This window comes from Aspergillus fischeri, genomic scaffold (genome assembly GCF_000149645.3).
Source record: "Aspergillus fischeri NRRL 181 1099437636264 genomic scaffold, whole genome shotgun sequence".
Taxonomy (NCBI): domain Eukaryota; kingdom Fungi; phylum Ascomycota; class Eurotiomycetes; order Eurotiales; family Aspergillaceae; genus Aspergillus; species Aspergillus fischeri.
In genome coordinates, this window is record NW_001509762.1 from 4,482,909 (window position 1) to 4,499,634 (window position 16,726).

At 51.1% G+C, this 16,726-nt stretch overlaps 2 protein-coding genes across 2 annotated transcripts; one reads left to right on the plus strand and one right to left on the minus strand.

Moving 5' to 3' along the window:
• Positions 1-321: 321 nt before the first annotated feature.
• NFIA_087330 (AAA family ATPase midasin) lies at positions 322-15,102 on the plus strand (the record flags this gene model as incomplete). Its single annotated transcript, XM_001260673.1, has 1 exon — positions 322-15,102. One exon carries the CDS (start codon positions 322-324, stop codon positions 15,100-15,102), a length of 14,781 nt encoding a protein of 4,926 aa, XP_001260674.1.
• Positions 15,103-15,347: 245 nt separating this feature from the next.
• NFIA_087340 (PRCC domain-containing protein) lies at positions 15,348-16,724 on the minus strand (the record flags this gene model as incomplete). Its single annotated transcript, XM_001260674.1, has 1 exon — positions 15,348-16,724. One exon carries the CDS (start codon positions 16,722-16,724, stop codon positions 15,348-15,350), a length of 1,377 nt encoding a protein of 458 aa, XP_001260675.1.
• Between the last annotated feature and the right edge of the window lie 2 nt (positions 16,725-16,726).

Genomic DNA, 16,726 nt, shown 5'->3' on the forward strand with positions numbered 1-16,726 from the left:
TACCAGACCACCTGAAAGCAGTCACATTTAAAAGACCACCACAAGTATTCAACTCTGCGTCATGCTTTCTAATTGTTTAGGGTAGAAATAAAAGGCCATGAGGGATGGTGTGACTCCTAGAGACCTCAGGCCGCCGGATTAATACAATCGCCAAGTACTTGATTTGAGACCGCCTACTTTTCATGGACAAGCGGTTTCTACCACAGGGCAGGCGGTGAAAAAGACGGCCATTTTCTTCCGTAAAATAATATCGTCGGGTACTACAAATTTTTTGTCCATTCGTTCCATATCACTGGAGTTCCTCTGGCGGCAGGGTTCATAATGAATGAAAAACCTGCCTATGAGAGGCTTCTTAGTGAGTCCCAGATCCTTGAGCAGCTTCCGAATGAGCTTGCGGAACTCATTCGTACTGCTTCTGGGACTCAGTACCTGAATGCGCTTGCGGTTAGCGCATTGAGGTCAAAATGCACAGAAAGTGTTTTCAGCATATACGAACCGATATTTGTTGATCTGGCAGCGCGATGGCTTTCGTCAGACCTTCATGTCGATAATTTTCAAATAATTTCCGCCTTTGCACGTATCTTACCGTTTGCGCCATATCTGCGATCTTTTGCCAGTCAATATGCCGCCTCGTGGGCTGGACCTCTTTCGGCTTTGGCTGTATCGAAAGAACAAAGTACCTTTCAACTGGAAGATGCTACCCTCCGCACGCTACTCCTCGCCATATTCCGACTTATGTCCTATGACCTTGAGGCCTTCTCGACGACTGTATCGCCCTCGCAACTCCAGTCCCTATTCCAACACCGAGACCAGGCTATCAGATACCTAGCAGTACGGTGTTTTGCCTTATACATGCGTGCAGCCGATGCTGCTACAGAGAGAATGGTTGGGGCCTATCTCGCAGATGGTCCTATTGAAGGACCGTGGGAAGACATTGTGATCGATTATCGTTGTCTTGGTCTGTGGGAAGAGCGTCGGTGGAAGTCCCTCGAGCAGCAGATTGAGCAAGTGAGATCGATTCGACAAACGTCGGACAATTTTCTACTTACCGAACAGTTGCGAGAATACTTTACTGCGCGAACAGCTGAGGTCTGTGGCGTGTTGATCCCACGACTGCATGAATCACCAAGTTCACCCTCCTCCTCCATTGTGAGGACCCCAACCGCCGTGGGCAATTTACGGAAAATTGCGAAAGCATTGCTTGCGTCTGAGCCCATCCTACTTGTTGGGCTACCAAACTCAGGCAAGACAACTTTGGTCAACGACGTCGCTGCGACAATGGGACAGCTAGAGTCTATGGTTACCCTTCATCTGAACGAACAAACAGACGCGAAGAGTCTTCTTGGAATGTACTCAACATCCCCGGCTACAGGTTCCTTTGCTTGGCAGCCCGGTGTCTTGACCAAGGCTGCAAGGGAAGGTCGCTGGATTTTGATCGAGGATCTTGATCGTGCTCCATCTGAAGTCATCGGTCTCATATTGCCGATCATCGAGAAGGGCGAGTTGACCATAGCTAGTCGAAAGGAACGTATTAAGTGCGCCGAGGGTTTCAAGATCATTGCTACCATGAAGTCGACCTATAATATTGCGGGCGAAGAGATTGCGCCAAACACCAATCTGTTGGGAAGCAGATTGTGGCAGAGAGTACAGATAGACTCGCTTTCTATAGAAGAAATTCGAGAGGTGATCATCCGCAAATTCCCTCTTCTTGAATCTCGCGTTCCCGTCATCATGGATATCTACCAAAGGGTTTGCTCTTCATTCCACGGAAGCCTTGCCATCAAAAGCTCACAAGGAAGGACTCCGGGTCTTCGCGATCTGATCAAGCTTTGCACCAGATTGCATATGCGACTGCAGCGACTGGGAGCCAAGACTGGCTATGAAGCGACACCCGAAGCTGTCGAGGATGAGATATTTCTGGACGTTGTGGATGTCTTCCTTAGATACATTCCCGAGAAAACTTTGGCGGACTCGCTCGCATTGGTTGTCGCGGAAGCACTCCAGATATCGCCACAACGGGCGCAATTCTGTCTTCATGAACGGACCCCAGCCTATTCAGACCATGGGAACAGCGTGACCCTTGGAAGGGAGATCTGTCGAAAGAATAAAGTACCCAGTGGATCAGTTTCAAAGCTTGCAGCTGCTTCCTCGCACTTTGCATCGACTCGAGCGGCCTTGAAGCTGATGGAACAGGTTGCTGCCGCTGTGCAAATGGCCGAGCCTGTTCTTCTCGTCGGAGAGACCGGTATTGGGAAAACTACAGTCGTCCAACAGCTTGCAAATTTGATGCGGCAGAAGCTCACGGTAGTGAACTTGTCTCAGCAGAGCGAAAGTACTGATCTGTTGGGTGGTTTCAAGCCTGTCAATATCCGTACCATGGCTGTCCCTATGCTCGATGAATTTAACACACTCTTCGAATTGACGTTCTCTGCAAAGAAGAACCAGAAATTCTTGTCTTCTGTTTCGAAAAGCGTTGCTGCGGGGAACTGGGTGCGTCTGGTCAATTTTTGGCATGAAGCCGTTCGGCTTGCCGATGGTGTCTTTAAACCAAGCAAGCAGAGTCGGGCCGGTGAGGAGGAGCAGCAGCCGACGAAGAAGAGAAAACTGGATTCGCCCAAGTACCAGCAGCTTCGACTGAGATGGGAGAGATTTGCCGCGCAACTGAACGACTTTGAGGCACAAGTTTCGCAAGGTGACGCCAAGTTCGCGTTCGCCTTCGTCCAGGGAAAAATCGTTCGTGCACTTCGCAATGGAGAATGGGTCCTGCTTGATGAGGTCAATCTAGCCTCCCCAGATACTCTTGAGAATATTGCCAGTCTTCTGCATCATGGTAGCGAAGGCTCTCCATCTGTTCTGCTATCCGAAGCCGGTGACGTGGAACGGGTTTTTGGTCATCCTGACTTTCGCATATTCGGTGCCATGAATCCCGCAACTGACGCTGGAAAGAAAGATCTTCCTCCTGGGCTCAGATCTCGTTTCACGGAAGTATATGTACAGTCTCCGGATACCGACCTGGACGATCTGCGTGCTTTGATTCAGAAATACCTGGGTGACCTCACAATAGGCGACTCAAGGATCGTGTCGGACCTAGCGCAGCTTTACATGGAAACCAAGAAACTTAGCAACGAGAACAAACTCACTGACGGAGCGGGACAACGGCCTCATTTCAGTATCCGAACTCTCGTTCGTGCTCTTATATATGTTCTCGAAAATGCCCACATATATGGTTTGCGCCGGGCGATCTTTGAGGGCTACTGTATGAGTTTCTTGACCGTTCTAAGCCAAGAATCCGAGCGGCTACTCTTGCCTCTGCTTGAGCGGTATGTCTTTGGCAATGCGAAGAATGCAAGGGCACTACTAGGACAAACCCCCAGGCCACCGAATGATGGGAATGCTTATGTGCAGTTCAAACATTATTGGATGCGCCAGGGCAATATGATCCCAGAGGCCCAACCCCATTATATCATCACTCCTTTTATCGAGAAGAATCTCAAGAATCTCGTTCGAGCGAGCTCCACTCGTCGATTCCCAGTGCTGTTGCAGGGTCCCACATCAGCGGGTAAAACGAGTATGATAGAGTATCTTGCTAAAGTGTCGGGCAACAAGTTTGTTAGAATCAACAATCATGAACACACCGATTTGCAGGAGTATCTTGGTTCCTATGTCTCTGGTGATGATGGAACCTTGCGTTACCAGGAAGGTGTGCTGGTTGAAGCACTGAGGAACGGATATTGGATCGTTCTTGACGAACTTAATCTTGCACCGTCGGACGTCTTGGAAGCATTGAACAGACTTCTAGACGACAACCGCGAACTATTCATACCCGAGACACAGGAAGTCGTCCACCCGCATCCGAATTTCATGTTGTTCGCGACACAGAACCCGGCCGGCTTGTATGGTGGCCGGAAAGTACTGTCTCGCGCGTTTCGGAATCGTTTCCTCGAGCTGCATTTCGACGATATCCCAGAGAGCGAGTTGGAGTTCATCTTGAAAGAGCGGTCGCAGATTGCGCCATCTTTCTGCACCAGGATTGTGTCTGTTTATCGAAAGCTTTCCCTTCTGCGCCAAGCGAACAGGCTATTTGAACAGAAAAACAGCTTTGCCACTCTACGTGATTTGTTCCGATGGGCTCTGCGCCGGGCAGACGACCGTGAACAACTAGCCGTCAATGGCTTTATGCTGCTTGCAGAACGCGTCCGCAATCCACAAGAAAGGGCAGCTGTCAAGGCTGTCATTGAGGAGGTCATGAAAGTTCCCATTGATGAAGACACAATCTACAGTGCTGCTGAATTGGAAAAGCGCGCTCCTAACCTGAAGGAATTGGCGCCTGGCATTGTTTGGACAAAAGCCATGCGTCGTCTCTTCGTCCTGGTCTCAGTAGCGCTTGAGAACAACGAACCCGTTCTTCTCGTGGGAGAAACTGGGTGCGGCAAGACACAACTTTGCCAGGCAGTTGCAGAAATTTGTAGGAAGCAATTGTTCATCGTCAATGCCCATGTGAATTTGGAAACTGGGGATCTAATAGGAGCTCAAAGACCAGTTAGGAACAGAGCGGCGATCGAGACTCAGCTACTCAACGACCTTCGAACTGTCGTCAACACAGTCGATGCTGAGCCGAGATCTCTTGACGAGCTGAGGAGCACTTTTAGTGCTATGACCGTTGAACAATTGGAAGCATGCGATTCTGAAATAGTTCAAAGGATTCAGAAGAACATTGCTCGCTTGAACGCCCTCTTCGAATGGTCTGACGGTAGCCTTATAACAGCCATGAAGACTGGACAATTTTTCCTTCTTGATGAGATTTCTCTCGCTGATGATTCGGTATTAGAGAGACTCAACAGTGTTCTTGAACCTCACAGGTCGATACTCCTGGCGGAAAAAGGCCCTATTGATTCCATGGTCGTCGCGCACGAGGGATTCCAGTTCCTTTCGACCATGAACCCTGGCGGAGATTACGGAAAGCGCGAGCTTTCAGCTGCTCTCCGAAATCGAATGACTGAAATCTGGGCCCCTCAGCTCTCGGAGGACAACGATATATTGCCCATTCTCAGAATGAAACTCCGAACAGAGTCAGAGGATATCCCTAAGGCCATGTTACGGTTCGCGAAGTGGTTCAAGACAACCTTCCAGAGTTCATCGATTACGTCCCTTTCTATCCGAGATTTGCTCGCTTGGGTAGACTTTGTGAACAAGTGTCAAACGACAGATTTCAAATTCTCGATCGTTCAGGGTGCGGCAATGGTGTTCGTGGATACCCTTGGTGCCAACCCTGCTGCAATGCTCGCTGTGTCGTTGCACGATCTCGAGAAGAACCGCCAGCTTTGCCTTGAAAAGCTTCGTGAACTTTTCGACGTTGATGCTTCCGGCATTTACTTCCAAAAGTCGACAATTGAGCTTGAAGATCGCGCACTGCGTGTAGGACCTTTTGCCCTACCTATCAGTGGGGATGCAGCACCTGATCCGCAATTCATTATGGACGCCCCTACCACGATTGCCAATTCGGTCAGAATCGCGCGCGGCCTGCAACTGCCAAAGCCTATTCTCCTTGAGGGTAGCCCAGGTGTTGGCAAAACAACCCTTGTTACTGCGCTTGCTCGAGCTCTTGGGAAGCCACTCACACGTATCAACCTTTCGGAACAGACAGACCTCACTGACCTTTTTGGATCTGATGTGCCTGTAGAGGGCGGCGATGTTGGCCAGTTTACCTGGCGCGATGCACCGTTCCTGCAAGCCATGCAGCGCGGTGACTGGGTTCTGCTGGACGAAATGAATTTGGCGTCCCAATCCGTCCTTGAAGGGTTGAACTCTTGCCTGGACCACCGTCAGACGGTTTATGTGGCTGAACTTGACCAGACTTTCAGCAGACACCCGGATTTTGTCCTCTTCGCTGCACAAAATCCCCATCATCAAGGTGGCGGAAGAAAGGGACTTCCCGCATCCTTTGTCAATCGGTTTACCGTGGTATATGCCGATAGTTTCACCCAGACCGACTTGAAAAGAATCTGCGCAAAACTATTCCCTGGTAGTCCCCCTTCGCAAACCGATGGATTGGTGGATTTTGTTTCTCTCTTAAATGAGGCCATCAACCAGGAACGCAGGCTAGGGGCTGTTGGTGGACCGTGGGAGGTCAACTTGCGTGATATTCAAAGATGGCTCCAGCTTGCGGATCGCGGCGATCTTCAAGTGCCAGCAAACAATTTCCTTGATGTCGTCATTTCGCAGAGATTCAGGAGTGAAGAAGATAGGAAACTGGTTTCTCAGCTCTACCAACGCGTCTTTACGGATGCGCCGACTGTTGCCAAAAGCCTTTACCACAATCTGACTCTCGAGTATTTCCAAGTTGGGTTCGGAGTTATGCGCAGGGATGCTCTTCTTCAGCAAATTCCTGAGCCGCAAATGAAGATATTCCCGGGTGACCTGCCGATCCTGGAGTCTCTCATGCTTTGCATAGAGCAGTCATGGCCGAGCATCTTGGTGGGACCATCAGGCTGTGGCAAGACCACTCTGATCAGAAAGCTTGCTGCGTTGAACGGTGCCGACTTAGTTGAATTAGCCCTGAGCGCTGACACAGACACCATGGATTTGATTGGAGGATTCGAGCAGATTGACTACAAGAGGGAGGTTTCATCTCTTGTACATGAGCTTTCGCTGTACCTTCGCCGCCTCCTTATTTCTGCATCCTCAGCGACCGATAATACAGACGCATTTTCAGCCTTTCTCGAGCTATTTGAACGCTTACAGATCTCAGACGTCTCGCTGGACTTTGTGTGTTCATCCCTTCCTGTCTTGATGCAGCTTCATCCTCAAGAGGCTCTTGAAGACTTCCTTCGGAGAGCACAGCACTTGATGGAACTCTCTAAGCAGTCCAATAAAATGAAGGTTGGTTTCGAATGGACGGAAGGTGTGCTCACGCAAGCTGTCCAGCAGGGGCATTGGGTTGTTCTTGATAATGCCAACTTGTGCAACCCTTCTGTCCTCGATAGGCTGAACTCCTTGACCGAACCCAATGGAGCTTTGATACTCAATGAGCAACGTACCGAAGATGGCTCTGCAAAGATTGTCAGACCCCATCCCAACTTCCGCCTGTTCCTGACGATGGATCCTCGTCACGGGGAGTTGTCTCGCGCAATGCGAAATCGATGTGTCGAGATTTGCTTTCTGGCTTCGGAGATTCCCGAACCAGCTAACAGATCCATCCCTGCTTACACCTACCAGTCATCTCTGTACCGCCTGAGGCATATCTGGGATTTCAATCAGCTTGAGGATAGAGGCGAGCTTCCTCGCCTACTCTGTGAACTGGGAATTGACCATCTCTCGGTCGAGGATCTGAGAATCATCCAACAATCATCAGAGATGACATCGGCGGGCTTGTTGGAGTTCTCCGCGGGAGAATCTTTGCCCTCGATGCTAGACCGATACGTGCCCGTTGTCCTCGAAGATTCCTCCTGGGAGCCTTCTACTTTTTGCAAAGCGCAAGCCGTCAACTTGAGCGGTGCTTCCTTTGCCGTTCATGGCCAATACCAACCTCTACATCCTCTCGTGAATGAGCCGCTTGCTTTGATTCTGGGGCAACATGTGACCTTATCGCGGCTCATGGTTTTGGCTCACTTACAAGAGTGCAAGCTCAATCTCCATCGCTTAAGGCAAAGCTTGTTGCGCGCTGATGAATCAGCCAAACTCCTCAAACCGAGCCAGATGAGCTCTCTGGAGAGATCCCTAGCATCAAGGCGGATAGCTTCCCTGATGAAGGATGCAACGCAACCTATCGGCTCTTTCCTCGCGGACTGCGGGCAAGCGGTCTATGATTTCATACAGAGCTTAGACCGCCAAGTGCTTGATACTCCTGAGGCTGTGCATGCTCTTCGTGCTGTTGTCAGCTTCTGTGCTGACCTTCTCAGAATCTCTGGAGATGGTCAAGTGGATGAAGGCGAATTCCAAGTCTATCTACAAATTGGAAAGGAGCTGTTTGTTTTCTTGCTCGACTCCTGGCCACCGCTAAAGTCCGTAGCTCTGGCATTGTCTCAGTGTCTTGGTCGTTTCCAGGAGAACTGGGCTTTGAAAACAGGGCTCAGTATGCAAAGGCTATGGGAATCCTGGCGGCCAGCCACTCCCGCCACTCAGGAGCAGCTGAGGTCGAAGTTGGACCTCGAGAAAATGGCAGCCGAATTCACAGACATTGCTCTCAAGACTCATCTGGATTTAGCTCAGCTGAGCCGGGTACGCAATTCCCTTGTGGACGCTCAGAGAACCATTTTGTTGGACGGTGCGGACGAAGGACGGCTGGTTGAGGCACTTAAGCAGACGGTGATGGAATTGGCAAAGGTGGTGCAGGCTTCTGATTCGGCGCAGCCGCCTTACTTCATGAGCGAATTTGAAGCCTTGTGCCAATATCACGATCTGTCGTCGATACAGCATACCGAAAATAAACCTGATTCGGTTGTCAGTTCTATTCTACCGTTGTTGGCTGGTCGCCAAGCGCGGCCCCTCGACGCATCGAGTCTTCAAAGTCAGATTCCCCGTGTCCTCCACAAACTTTCTCTGTTTGCAGGGTCTAACCAGTCCTCCATGTCTGGCTCCGCGGTCAATGGCATTTTCTCTCTGTCGCTCTTAGAGAAGCTGGCGTTCGTCGGCACCACGACTCTGGACCAGATGGATAGCTTGGAAGTGGAAAAGCGAACTCTTTCTAAAGCCGTAACTCTGACATCGCGCGAGATCTCCATGGACCAGTTCCAACTTCTTAGACAAGTCTTATCGGCGCTCGCTGCTGAACTCCTCAGCATGCACAAGGAATTCATTGAGCCAAAGTCTCTCGAGAGCGTTCTGGCTACGCTTCGCGAGATCCAAGAACAAGGGTGGTGCAATTCATCGGATCTGCCTGCTGTCGTTTTGGATCAGAGCTTGTCTGAAGATCATTACTTTGAACCAATCGTGAAGTACGCCATTCCACAATTGATCGCTTCGTTGATGACAGGCCCGAAGGATACAGAGAAGTACATCGAGGAAACTGGATTGGCGTTGGTTCAGATGGCCAGTCTACTGCTGCAATTATTCGTGCCCGATAAACCGTTCGATCCCTCTCTCGGTCTGACTGTGCAGAGGCGAAGGCACACACAGCGTGTCATAGAGCTGACAACAAAATCCGAAGCTCTAGCCGTGTTTGAGCAGAACTACTCTGGGCGATCTTCCAACATGCGGCAGGAATTTATACAGCAGGAACTACGAAGCTTGGGCTCCGCGCCGCCTCCGTCTCAAGTTACTCGGCCGCCGGTCTCTGAGATCAGTATCTTGCAGGGAGAATTCTCCAGCTTGCTCTACTCTGTTTTGAACAGATGCATCGAACTCGATGTAACCGCAGCGAAAAGAAATGATTCGGAAGCAGAAAGAACGCTGACTCTCCTTCGTGAGAATATCCGGCAGCTCACCCAGCGTTTGAGCACGAATTACAGATCTTACGATGATATTACTGTGCTTGTCGTCCGATTCTTGGAAATCCTGGATCTGGGTCTATCCCTTCAGTCCGGCCAAACCCAACGGTCAAGTGACTCTCGGATCTTGCAGGCAGTCAGCAAGAGAACACCATTCCTTGGGGGCACTGTCTATCCCGTTTCAGCACTGGAAAGCCAAACGGGGCCAGCGAACCAAGCTCATTTTGTTGAATTGCTCTTCCATGAACTATCTTCCCTTAGAGTTGCCATTAATACAGATCCGGATGTCCTCCACAGCGAAGCCGGGCGCCATGCGCTTCACCGGATACTCGAACAGTTCCATATCTTATGGAAAGCCAAGCTCCGTGAGGATCAAGAGGAAGAAGCGCGCAAATCCGAGTTGTACCGCTATCGAGGCTCATGGGAAGATGAGGAGGAGGTCGACCAGAATGAGTTGAACCAGCTTTTCCCTACTTACGAAGGTGACACATCTGAAGATGATGGGAAAGTCACCCGGATTGATCCAAAGGCTATTTCGGTCCGGCTCGCTACACTCCATGCCGAGCTCTTCCAATCTGAAGACACTAAGACAGCCTTGTCGGATTATGTCAAGCAGTCTGCCAAGCTGCTGGGGTCCATATGGTCTGCAGGCGATTCTTCGAAGTCTCACATTCGCCCAAGCGAACATCTTTCTGGAGCTCTTTTACTTCTTGAAGATGCCATGAACGCTGGAAATCGCAGCCCATCTGGCAAATATAACTTCTACACCGACGCAAATTTCTCTGAAGCGAGAAGACTCGTCTGTCTGACGCACTCCGTCAAGTCCCGTTTCCTTCAGATCCAGCAGGCCTGGCCGGAGCATGCAGTACTCCAGGACGTTATTATCTGCTGCAAAGAGGTGCTTCAATTCAAGCATACGGAGCCTGTCGCGAAATTCCTTACAAAGGTTGAGAAGCTCCATGCCCTTGTTCATGAATGGCAGCTTGTGGCAAGCAGAGAGTATTCGGCAGCTTCTCTTTACGACGAGATCACCAATCTGATCATCAGCTGGCGCCGGCTGGAACTGTCAACCTGGGCCAAGCTGCTCGATCTTGAAAAGGAGAAGTGTGCTCAAGATGTGTGCTCATGGTGGTTTGTTGCTTACGAAGCAGTTATTGCAGCCCCCATTCAGCTCGCAGCATCTGGGGAAGCCGAGTTGAGCGGCCATATCCAAGGTGTCATCTCTACGCTGGAACAATTCTTCATGTCGACAACTGTCGGGCAATACAGCGAACGACTCAAGCTCGTGGCTAATTTCCGGTCACTGCTTGCGCTTTACGTTCGCGATTACCCAGCTCTGGAGCAACTCGTATCTGCATTGGACAATTTTCTCGAACACTTCAGGCCGTTCGAGCCTGCAGTGCACAAGTCAATGGAAGACCGCAGAGCCGCCATTGAGAAGGACATCAAGCAACAGATTCAGCTAGCTAGCTGGAAGGATACAAACATCATTGCGCTCAAGGAAAGTGCCCGGCGATCACACTTCAGGCTGTTCAAACTCGTTCGAAAGTATCGTGAAGTTCTGGCACAACCTGCGCAGCCGATTCTACAGCAGGGAATGACAAACGAACCAAATGAACCGGACATGGTCACCGATGAAGTCGTTTTGGCTTCGACAAGCTTCCCCGACGCTCTCGCTTTGTGCCAGGAGGAGCCTACGATATGGCCAAGCAGACCGCCCAGATTCCGAAATGCGGATAGCACAGCCGGGAACATGACAGATCTGTATTCCTCAATGCCTAATGAGTTTGACATCTCAGAGGATCTCGACAGCTTCGTCAAATTCTTCATTGAGAGCATCACGGAATTTAAATCGCAGACTCCTAAAGTGCTGACTGAGGACAACAAGGATGATGTCCAGCATCTCAAGGTCCAGAAGCGTCGCTTCTATGCAGACACATTGAAACGGCTCCTGGAAATGGGTATCAAACGCAATGCAAGCACTAACTTGATTGAGAGCCAATCTTCCGTTGCTCAGGTTCTCGCTACTACCCCAAGCTTGGAAGTCGGGAACTCGGCATCTCATCTCATCAAGGGCTCTGATCTCTACTTCCACCGGTTCTTGGATCTCCTACCTCGCGTACGTCAAGCCTCTCGCGAGTACTCAGAAGATCTCAGTAACGTCGAGATCTCAAGGAGCGTTGGCACTGTCGAGCACTTGATGTTCTTGTTAAGAAAGCAGCGTGGGGTCATATCTCCAGCACTGTCTCATTTGGAAATGATGAAGTCCACGATTATGAAAATGTCAAATCTCTGGACTTCTGGATCCGCATCCGTCTGCAAGTCGCATTCGGATCTCTCGAAGGATAGACAAGACCTCAGGAGAGCTGTGGCATGGCTTACTCCCATACTTGGCCTCGCTGCGGAAATTGTGCAACTACATGCCAAGTTCTCTGAAGTCGATGCCTCAAACGTTTCTGATGGCCTGCACGCTTGGAGATCCACGTTTAGTCGACTGAAGTCATCACTAGTCAATATTCCAGAGTTACCTTCTTGCCTGACTTCTCAGCGTTATAATGATGTCTTGGAAGAGGTGTCGTCTTCTCTTGCTAGCTTGAACGCTGATGTCTCAAAATGGACCGCAGAACGCCCCGACTTGTCTTTCGCATTAACACAAATCATTCCATGGGCGGAGGCGAAAGGAAATGCGACTGCTAGGACTGACAGCCAGGATAGTCTCGCTATCCAGGAATTTGACGCCAGACTCCTTGCAGCAATTGACAAGATCTTGGTCAGCCTTCAGAAACTCAAAGACGTGCCTGCTTCCCTTGCCTCCACGGGCTCGCTGTCGCGGAGTGATGAGTTCTTCACGAGGGCAATGAAGGCTGTCCGCTTGTCTGATGTTACTTCCTCCCTCGAATCTGTCCTCGACACCCTGCAGCATTTGCAACCCAACACCAACAACACTTATGCGCTTGCCTCAGCATTGGTGGCGAGCTTATTGCCCATCACGAACCGATACTTCTACATCTGCAGAGACATCATTCAGCGGTTTGTGTCTGTGCACAGGGAGACTTGCAAAATGACGTACATTCTCGCAAAGTCATTCACGCAGATAGCCTCAGAAGGTTTCTGTACCCCGGCGGAGCCATCTGCAGAAGAAAGCAAGTCTGGAAAGTTGGAAAGTGGAACCGGCCTTGGCGAGGGTGAAGGTGCTGAAGATATTAGCAAAGACGTCGGGGATGACGAGGACTTATCTGAGCTTGCTCAGCAAGAACAGAATGAGAAGCCCTCTGAGGACATGGAGGATTCTGCGGAGGCAGTGAACATGGATCATGAAGAAATGCAAGGCGAAGAGATTGATCGCGAGGCGAAGGACGAAGAAGAAGATGAAGACGCCAGCGGCTCTGAAGGAGAAGACGATATTGATGAGGAAGTAGGCAGCGTCAACGACCTCGACGACACCGCAGTGGATGAGAAGATGTGGGATGGCGACCATGATGAGAAGCAGAAAGAGACAGAGAATGAACAAGGCAAGGGAGCAGCTGGATCCGATGAGCAAACCGCAGCGCAGGAGGAAGAAAAGACCCAGGAGAAGAGTGACAAGGATGCAGAGCAGGAGGGTGAGGAAGAAGAGAACGAAGAAGACGAAGAAGCCCCCGAGGATGAAGGCGAGGCTGTTGGACGAGAAGATATGGAAGTGACGGACCCTCATGCCAAGGAAGAAGAGGCGCTTGACCTACCTGAGGAGATGCAACTGGACGGCGAGGAGAAGGAAGATGACGGTGCCGAAAGTGACGACGGCATGGACGATATGTCGGATTTCGGTCCTGCACCTGCGGAGGACGAGCAACAGGCTGAGGGAAACGAGGACAATGCTGAAAATCCAGATATGGATAATCCAACCGACGAGCAGGAGCCTGACCGGGTAGATGAAGAAGCCATGGAGGACCAAGAGGCCAACGAGGCTGAGGGAACCGATGAAGCCAATGCAGCTGAGGAGGAAGAATCAGAGGCCCAGCAAGAAGAGTTCTTGACTCAGCATGATGACAATGAACCTGGTGGTGAGGAGGTTGCTCCTAGCGAAGCTGTTAACGGTGGTCTGGGCGCAGATGAAGACCAAAACAAAGAGCAAGGCGCAGCCGGCAATGCTCAGCAGGACGATGGCTCCACTGATCCGGCCGCAAACGCAGAACAGCCAACTGGCGGTGCCAAAGAAGGAGAGGACAGCCAGCGCAAGAGGGATGCTGGCGGTGCTGATGATGTGAGCCCCGAAGACCCTCAATTACAGGCGTTCAAGAAGTTGGGTGATGTTCTTGATGAATGGCATCGGAGGAGAAAAGAGATAATGGACGCATCCAAGCAGGAAGATGATGACGAGTCGCGGAAACCCTTGCCGGAGGATACAGATATGGCCGATGCTGATTTCGAGCATCTTGCGGACCAAGATGATGCTGCCGATACGCAAGCACTGGGACAGGCCAGTGAAGAACAAGCAAAGGCCTTGGACCAGAACAAGGGCGTGGAGTCGGACGTCAAACCTGGTGATAATGATATGTTACCGGACGCTGGCGAAGAGCCGCAAGATATTGCGGAGGAGAATAGATTGGAGGATGACATGCAGATAGATGGAGAAGGAGTTCCTACCGAAGGGCAAACCGCAGGCGCATTGATACCCGACAGCTCCCGTACACAGGAGCGAACAACGGACGCTACCGGTCAACTTGAGGCTAACGAGGAGCTGGATGAGGTGGACGCCCATCTTGCGGCAATTCACCTGTCGTCGACGCTACCGCCACTAACTCCACGGGAAGAAGCCCAGCGCCTTTGGTCGCACTACGAAAATGCCACAAACGACCTCTCTCTATCTTTAACGGAGCAGCTACGTCTGATCCTGGCCCCCACACTTGCTACAAAGCTGCGGGGCGATTTCCGGACAGGGAAGCGGCTGAATATCAAGCGCATCATCCCATACATTGCGTCACAGTACAAGCGTGACAAGATCTGGATGCGCCGGTCCATTCCCTCCAAGCGCAACTACCAAATCATGCTTGCAGTCGATGACAGCAAGTCTATGCTGGAGAGTGGCAGCGGGCAGTTAGCGTTCGAGACCCTGGCGCTAGTCGCGAAGAGTCTGTCGATGCTCGAAGTAGGCGACCTGTGTGTGCTCGGGTTCGGTAACGAGGACCATGTCCGAGTCGCCCACGAGTTCGGCAAACCTTTCTCCTCGGAAGCCGGAACACAAGTATTCCAACATTTCAGCTACCAGCAGACCGGCACAAACGTGCGCAAACTGATCGCCGATTCCATTGCGCTCTTCCGCGAAGCTCGCTGGAAACAATCGCCCGCAGGAGGCAACGCCGACCTGTGGCAACTGGAGCTCATCATATCCGACGGTATCTGCGAAGATCATGATACCATCCGACGCCTTGTGCGTCAAGCTCAAGAGGAGCGGATCATGATCGTATTCATCATTGTTGACGCCGTCAAGGGCAGCTCAATCTTGGATCTCAGCCAGGCAAGCTTCGAGCCTGATACGGAGAGTGGAACTGGGGAGATGAAGTTGAAGATGAAGAGATACCTGGAGGGATTCCCCTTCCCATACTACCTGGTTGTTCGTGACGTTCGGGAGTTACCGGCTGTGCTGGCTACGGCGTTGAAACAATGGTTTGCAGAGGTTGTTGATGTATCATCGTGAGATTTATGCATGGTTATGGTAGATAAAAAAGGTTGGGCATTTTGTTTATATGGTTGATTTCATTTGTATAGGTAGCATCTCATGTATAGTTGATGACTTCGAAGCAGTTTTATTTCTTCATTCAAACATTTCAGACGAGTTTAAGATATCATTCTTTTAGTCTGAACAATAAATTGCGGATATATTGGTATCTATAGACTACTTCCAGAAAGACTTGCATAACACGACCAGAGACTACACGAAGTTCACCATCCATACTTCGATCCGGCCTCCTTTTTGTTCCTTCGTCCAGCGGCAAAACTCTCCTCCAAAGCCTCCCGTTGTGTGCTGGCCGCATTGACCAGCTGTTGCAGAGTGTGTTTGCCTGGCGCAATGGCCCGAACAGGATTGTGCTGAGCAGCAGCAAGGTCTGTCTGGTGGGCCAACTCCTGGTTGGCAATGTATTCCTTGTCTGTATTGAAGTGCAGAATTCGCGACTTGGACGGGTCGGCATTGCGTCCAAAGAGCTGTCGCCGTTGGGCCCGGGACAAGTTGAGATCGTCTGCGATGTTACCCAATGTTTGATCCGTCGGTGATTGTGAGGGGGCCGTCGCGGGTTCAGGCTCCGGTTCCGGGCCGGCCGGGGTGGTTTCTAGGTCTGTGGTGTACACCAATGGCTCGTAAGTAGCGGCTTGTGCTTGGGGTTCGGGCATCTTCGAAGTCGTAGTTTCTTCTGTGGACAAGGAGAACAGACTGATTTTTGGCTTCTGAGGGACGGGCGTGGCTGGCTGTGCTGGTTGCTCATTGGACGCTTGCGAGGATTGCAAAGCTGTTGTCTCGTTTGCGGTTGGCAAAGGAGAGGAGACAGGTTTTGTCGGTTGCTTCTTTTTCTTCTGCGACACTCGTCCCACGGACAGTGGCTTGAACATCATCGGATTCCCTTTCAATTTGACCTCCTCTTTCCTCTCTCCGTCTACCTGAGCCTTCGCGGCATCGTTCTCGCCAAGCTGCTCACTCCGAAGACTTCCCGGCTTGGGTATCGTCTCATCATCGCCATCGCCCGCCAAGCTATCGAACGCCTGTTCCCTCCGAAACTCCTCATCAGCCTCGCGGTCAAAACCAGGAGCCGCGCCGGTCTTCAAGCTGAAGACCTTCCGAGCTGGCGCAGCCGTCTTCTTATCCTTCTCCGCCGTGACGTTGGCCCTCTTAGGAGGTGGTAAAAGGGCATTGAAACCTGAAAATGCCCCGCCTCCGCCTATTTTGACCCTTTTCCGGGCTGGCTCGTCTTCACCATCTGCGGTAGGGTTCTCGGGCTTGATATCCGGTAAAGCGACGCGGATCTTGCGGGGGTTACTGCGGTCGACGACAAAATTTGCGCCGGAGGAGGGCTTGGGTGGATTCGCAGGCGTGGGAACTTGACTTTTGTTTGATGGTTGAGTGACCTTGGTTTCTTGCTCTGGGTCTGAAGCTTCAGAGTCTGAATACGATACGAGAGCCATTTTTGGTTGGACTGGCTGGGCGTTGTCTTGATAAGAATTTAGAAATGCGTTGCGGAAGATGACGATAGTGCTGCGACCATGATACACCCATTGAGGCGGCTTGTTGATGCCTGAATTATATGGTGTCACTATCGACTCCAACATGC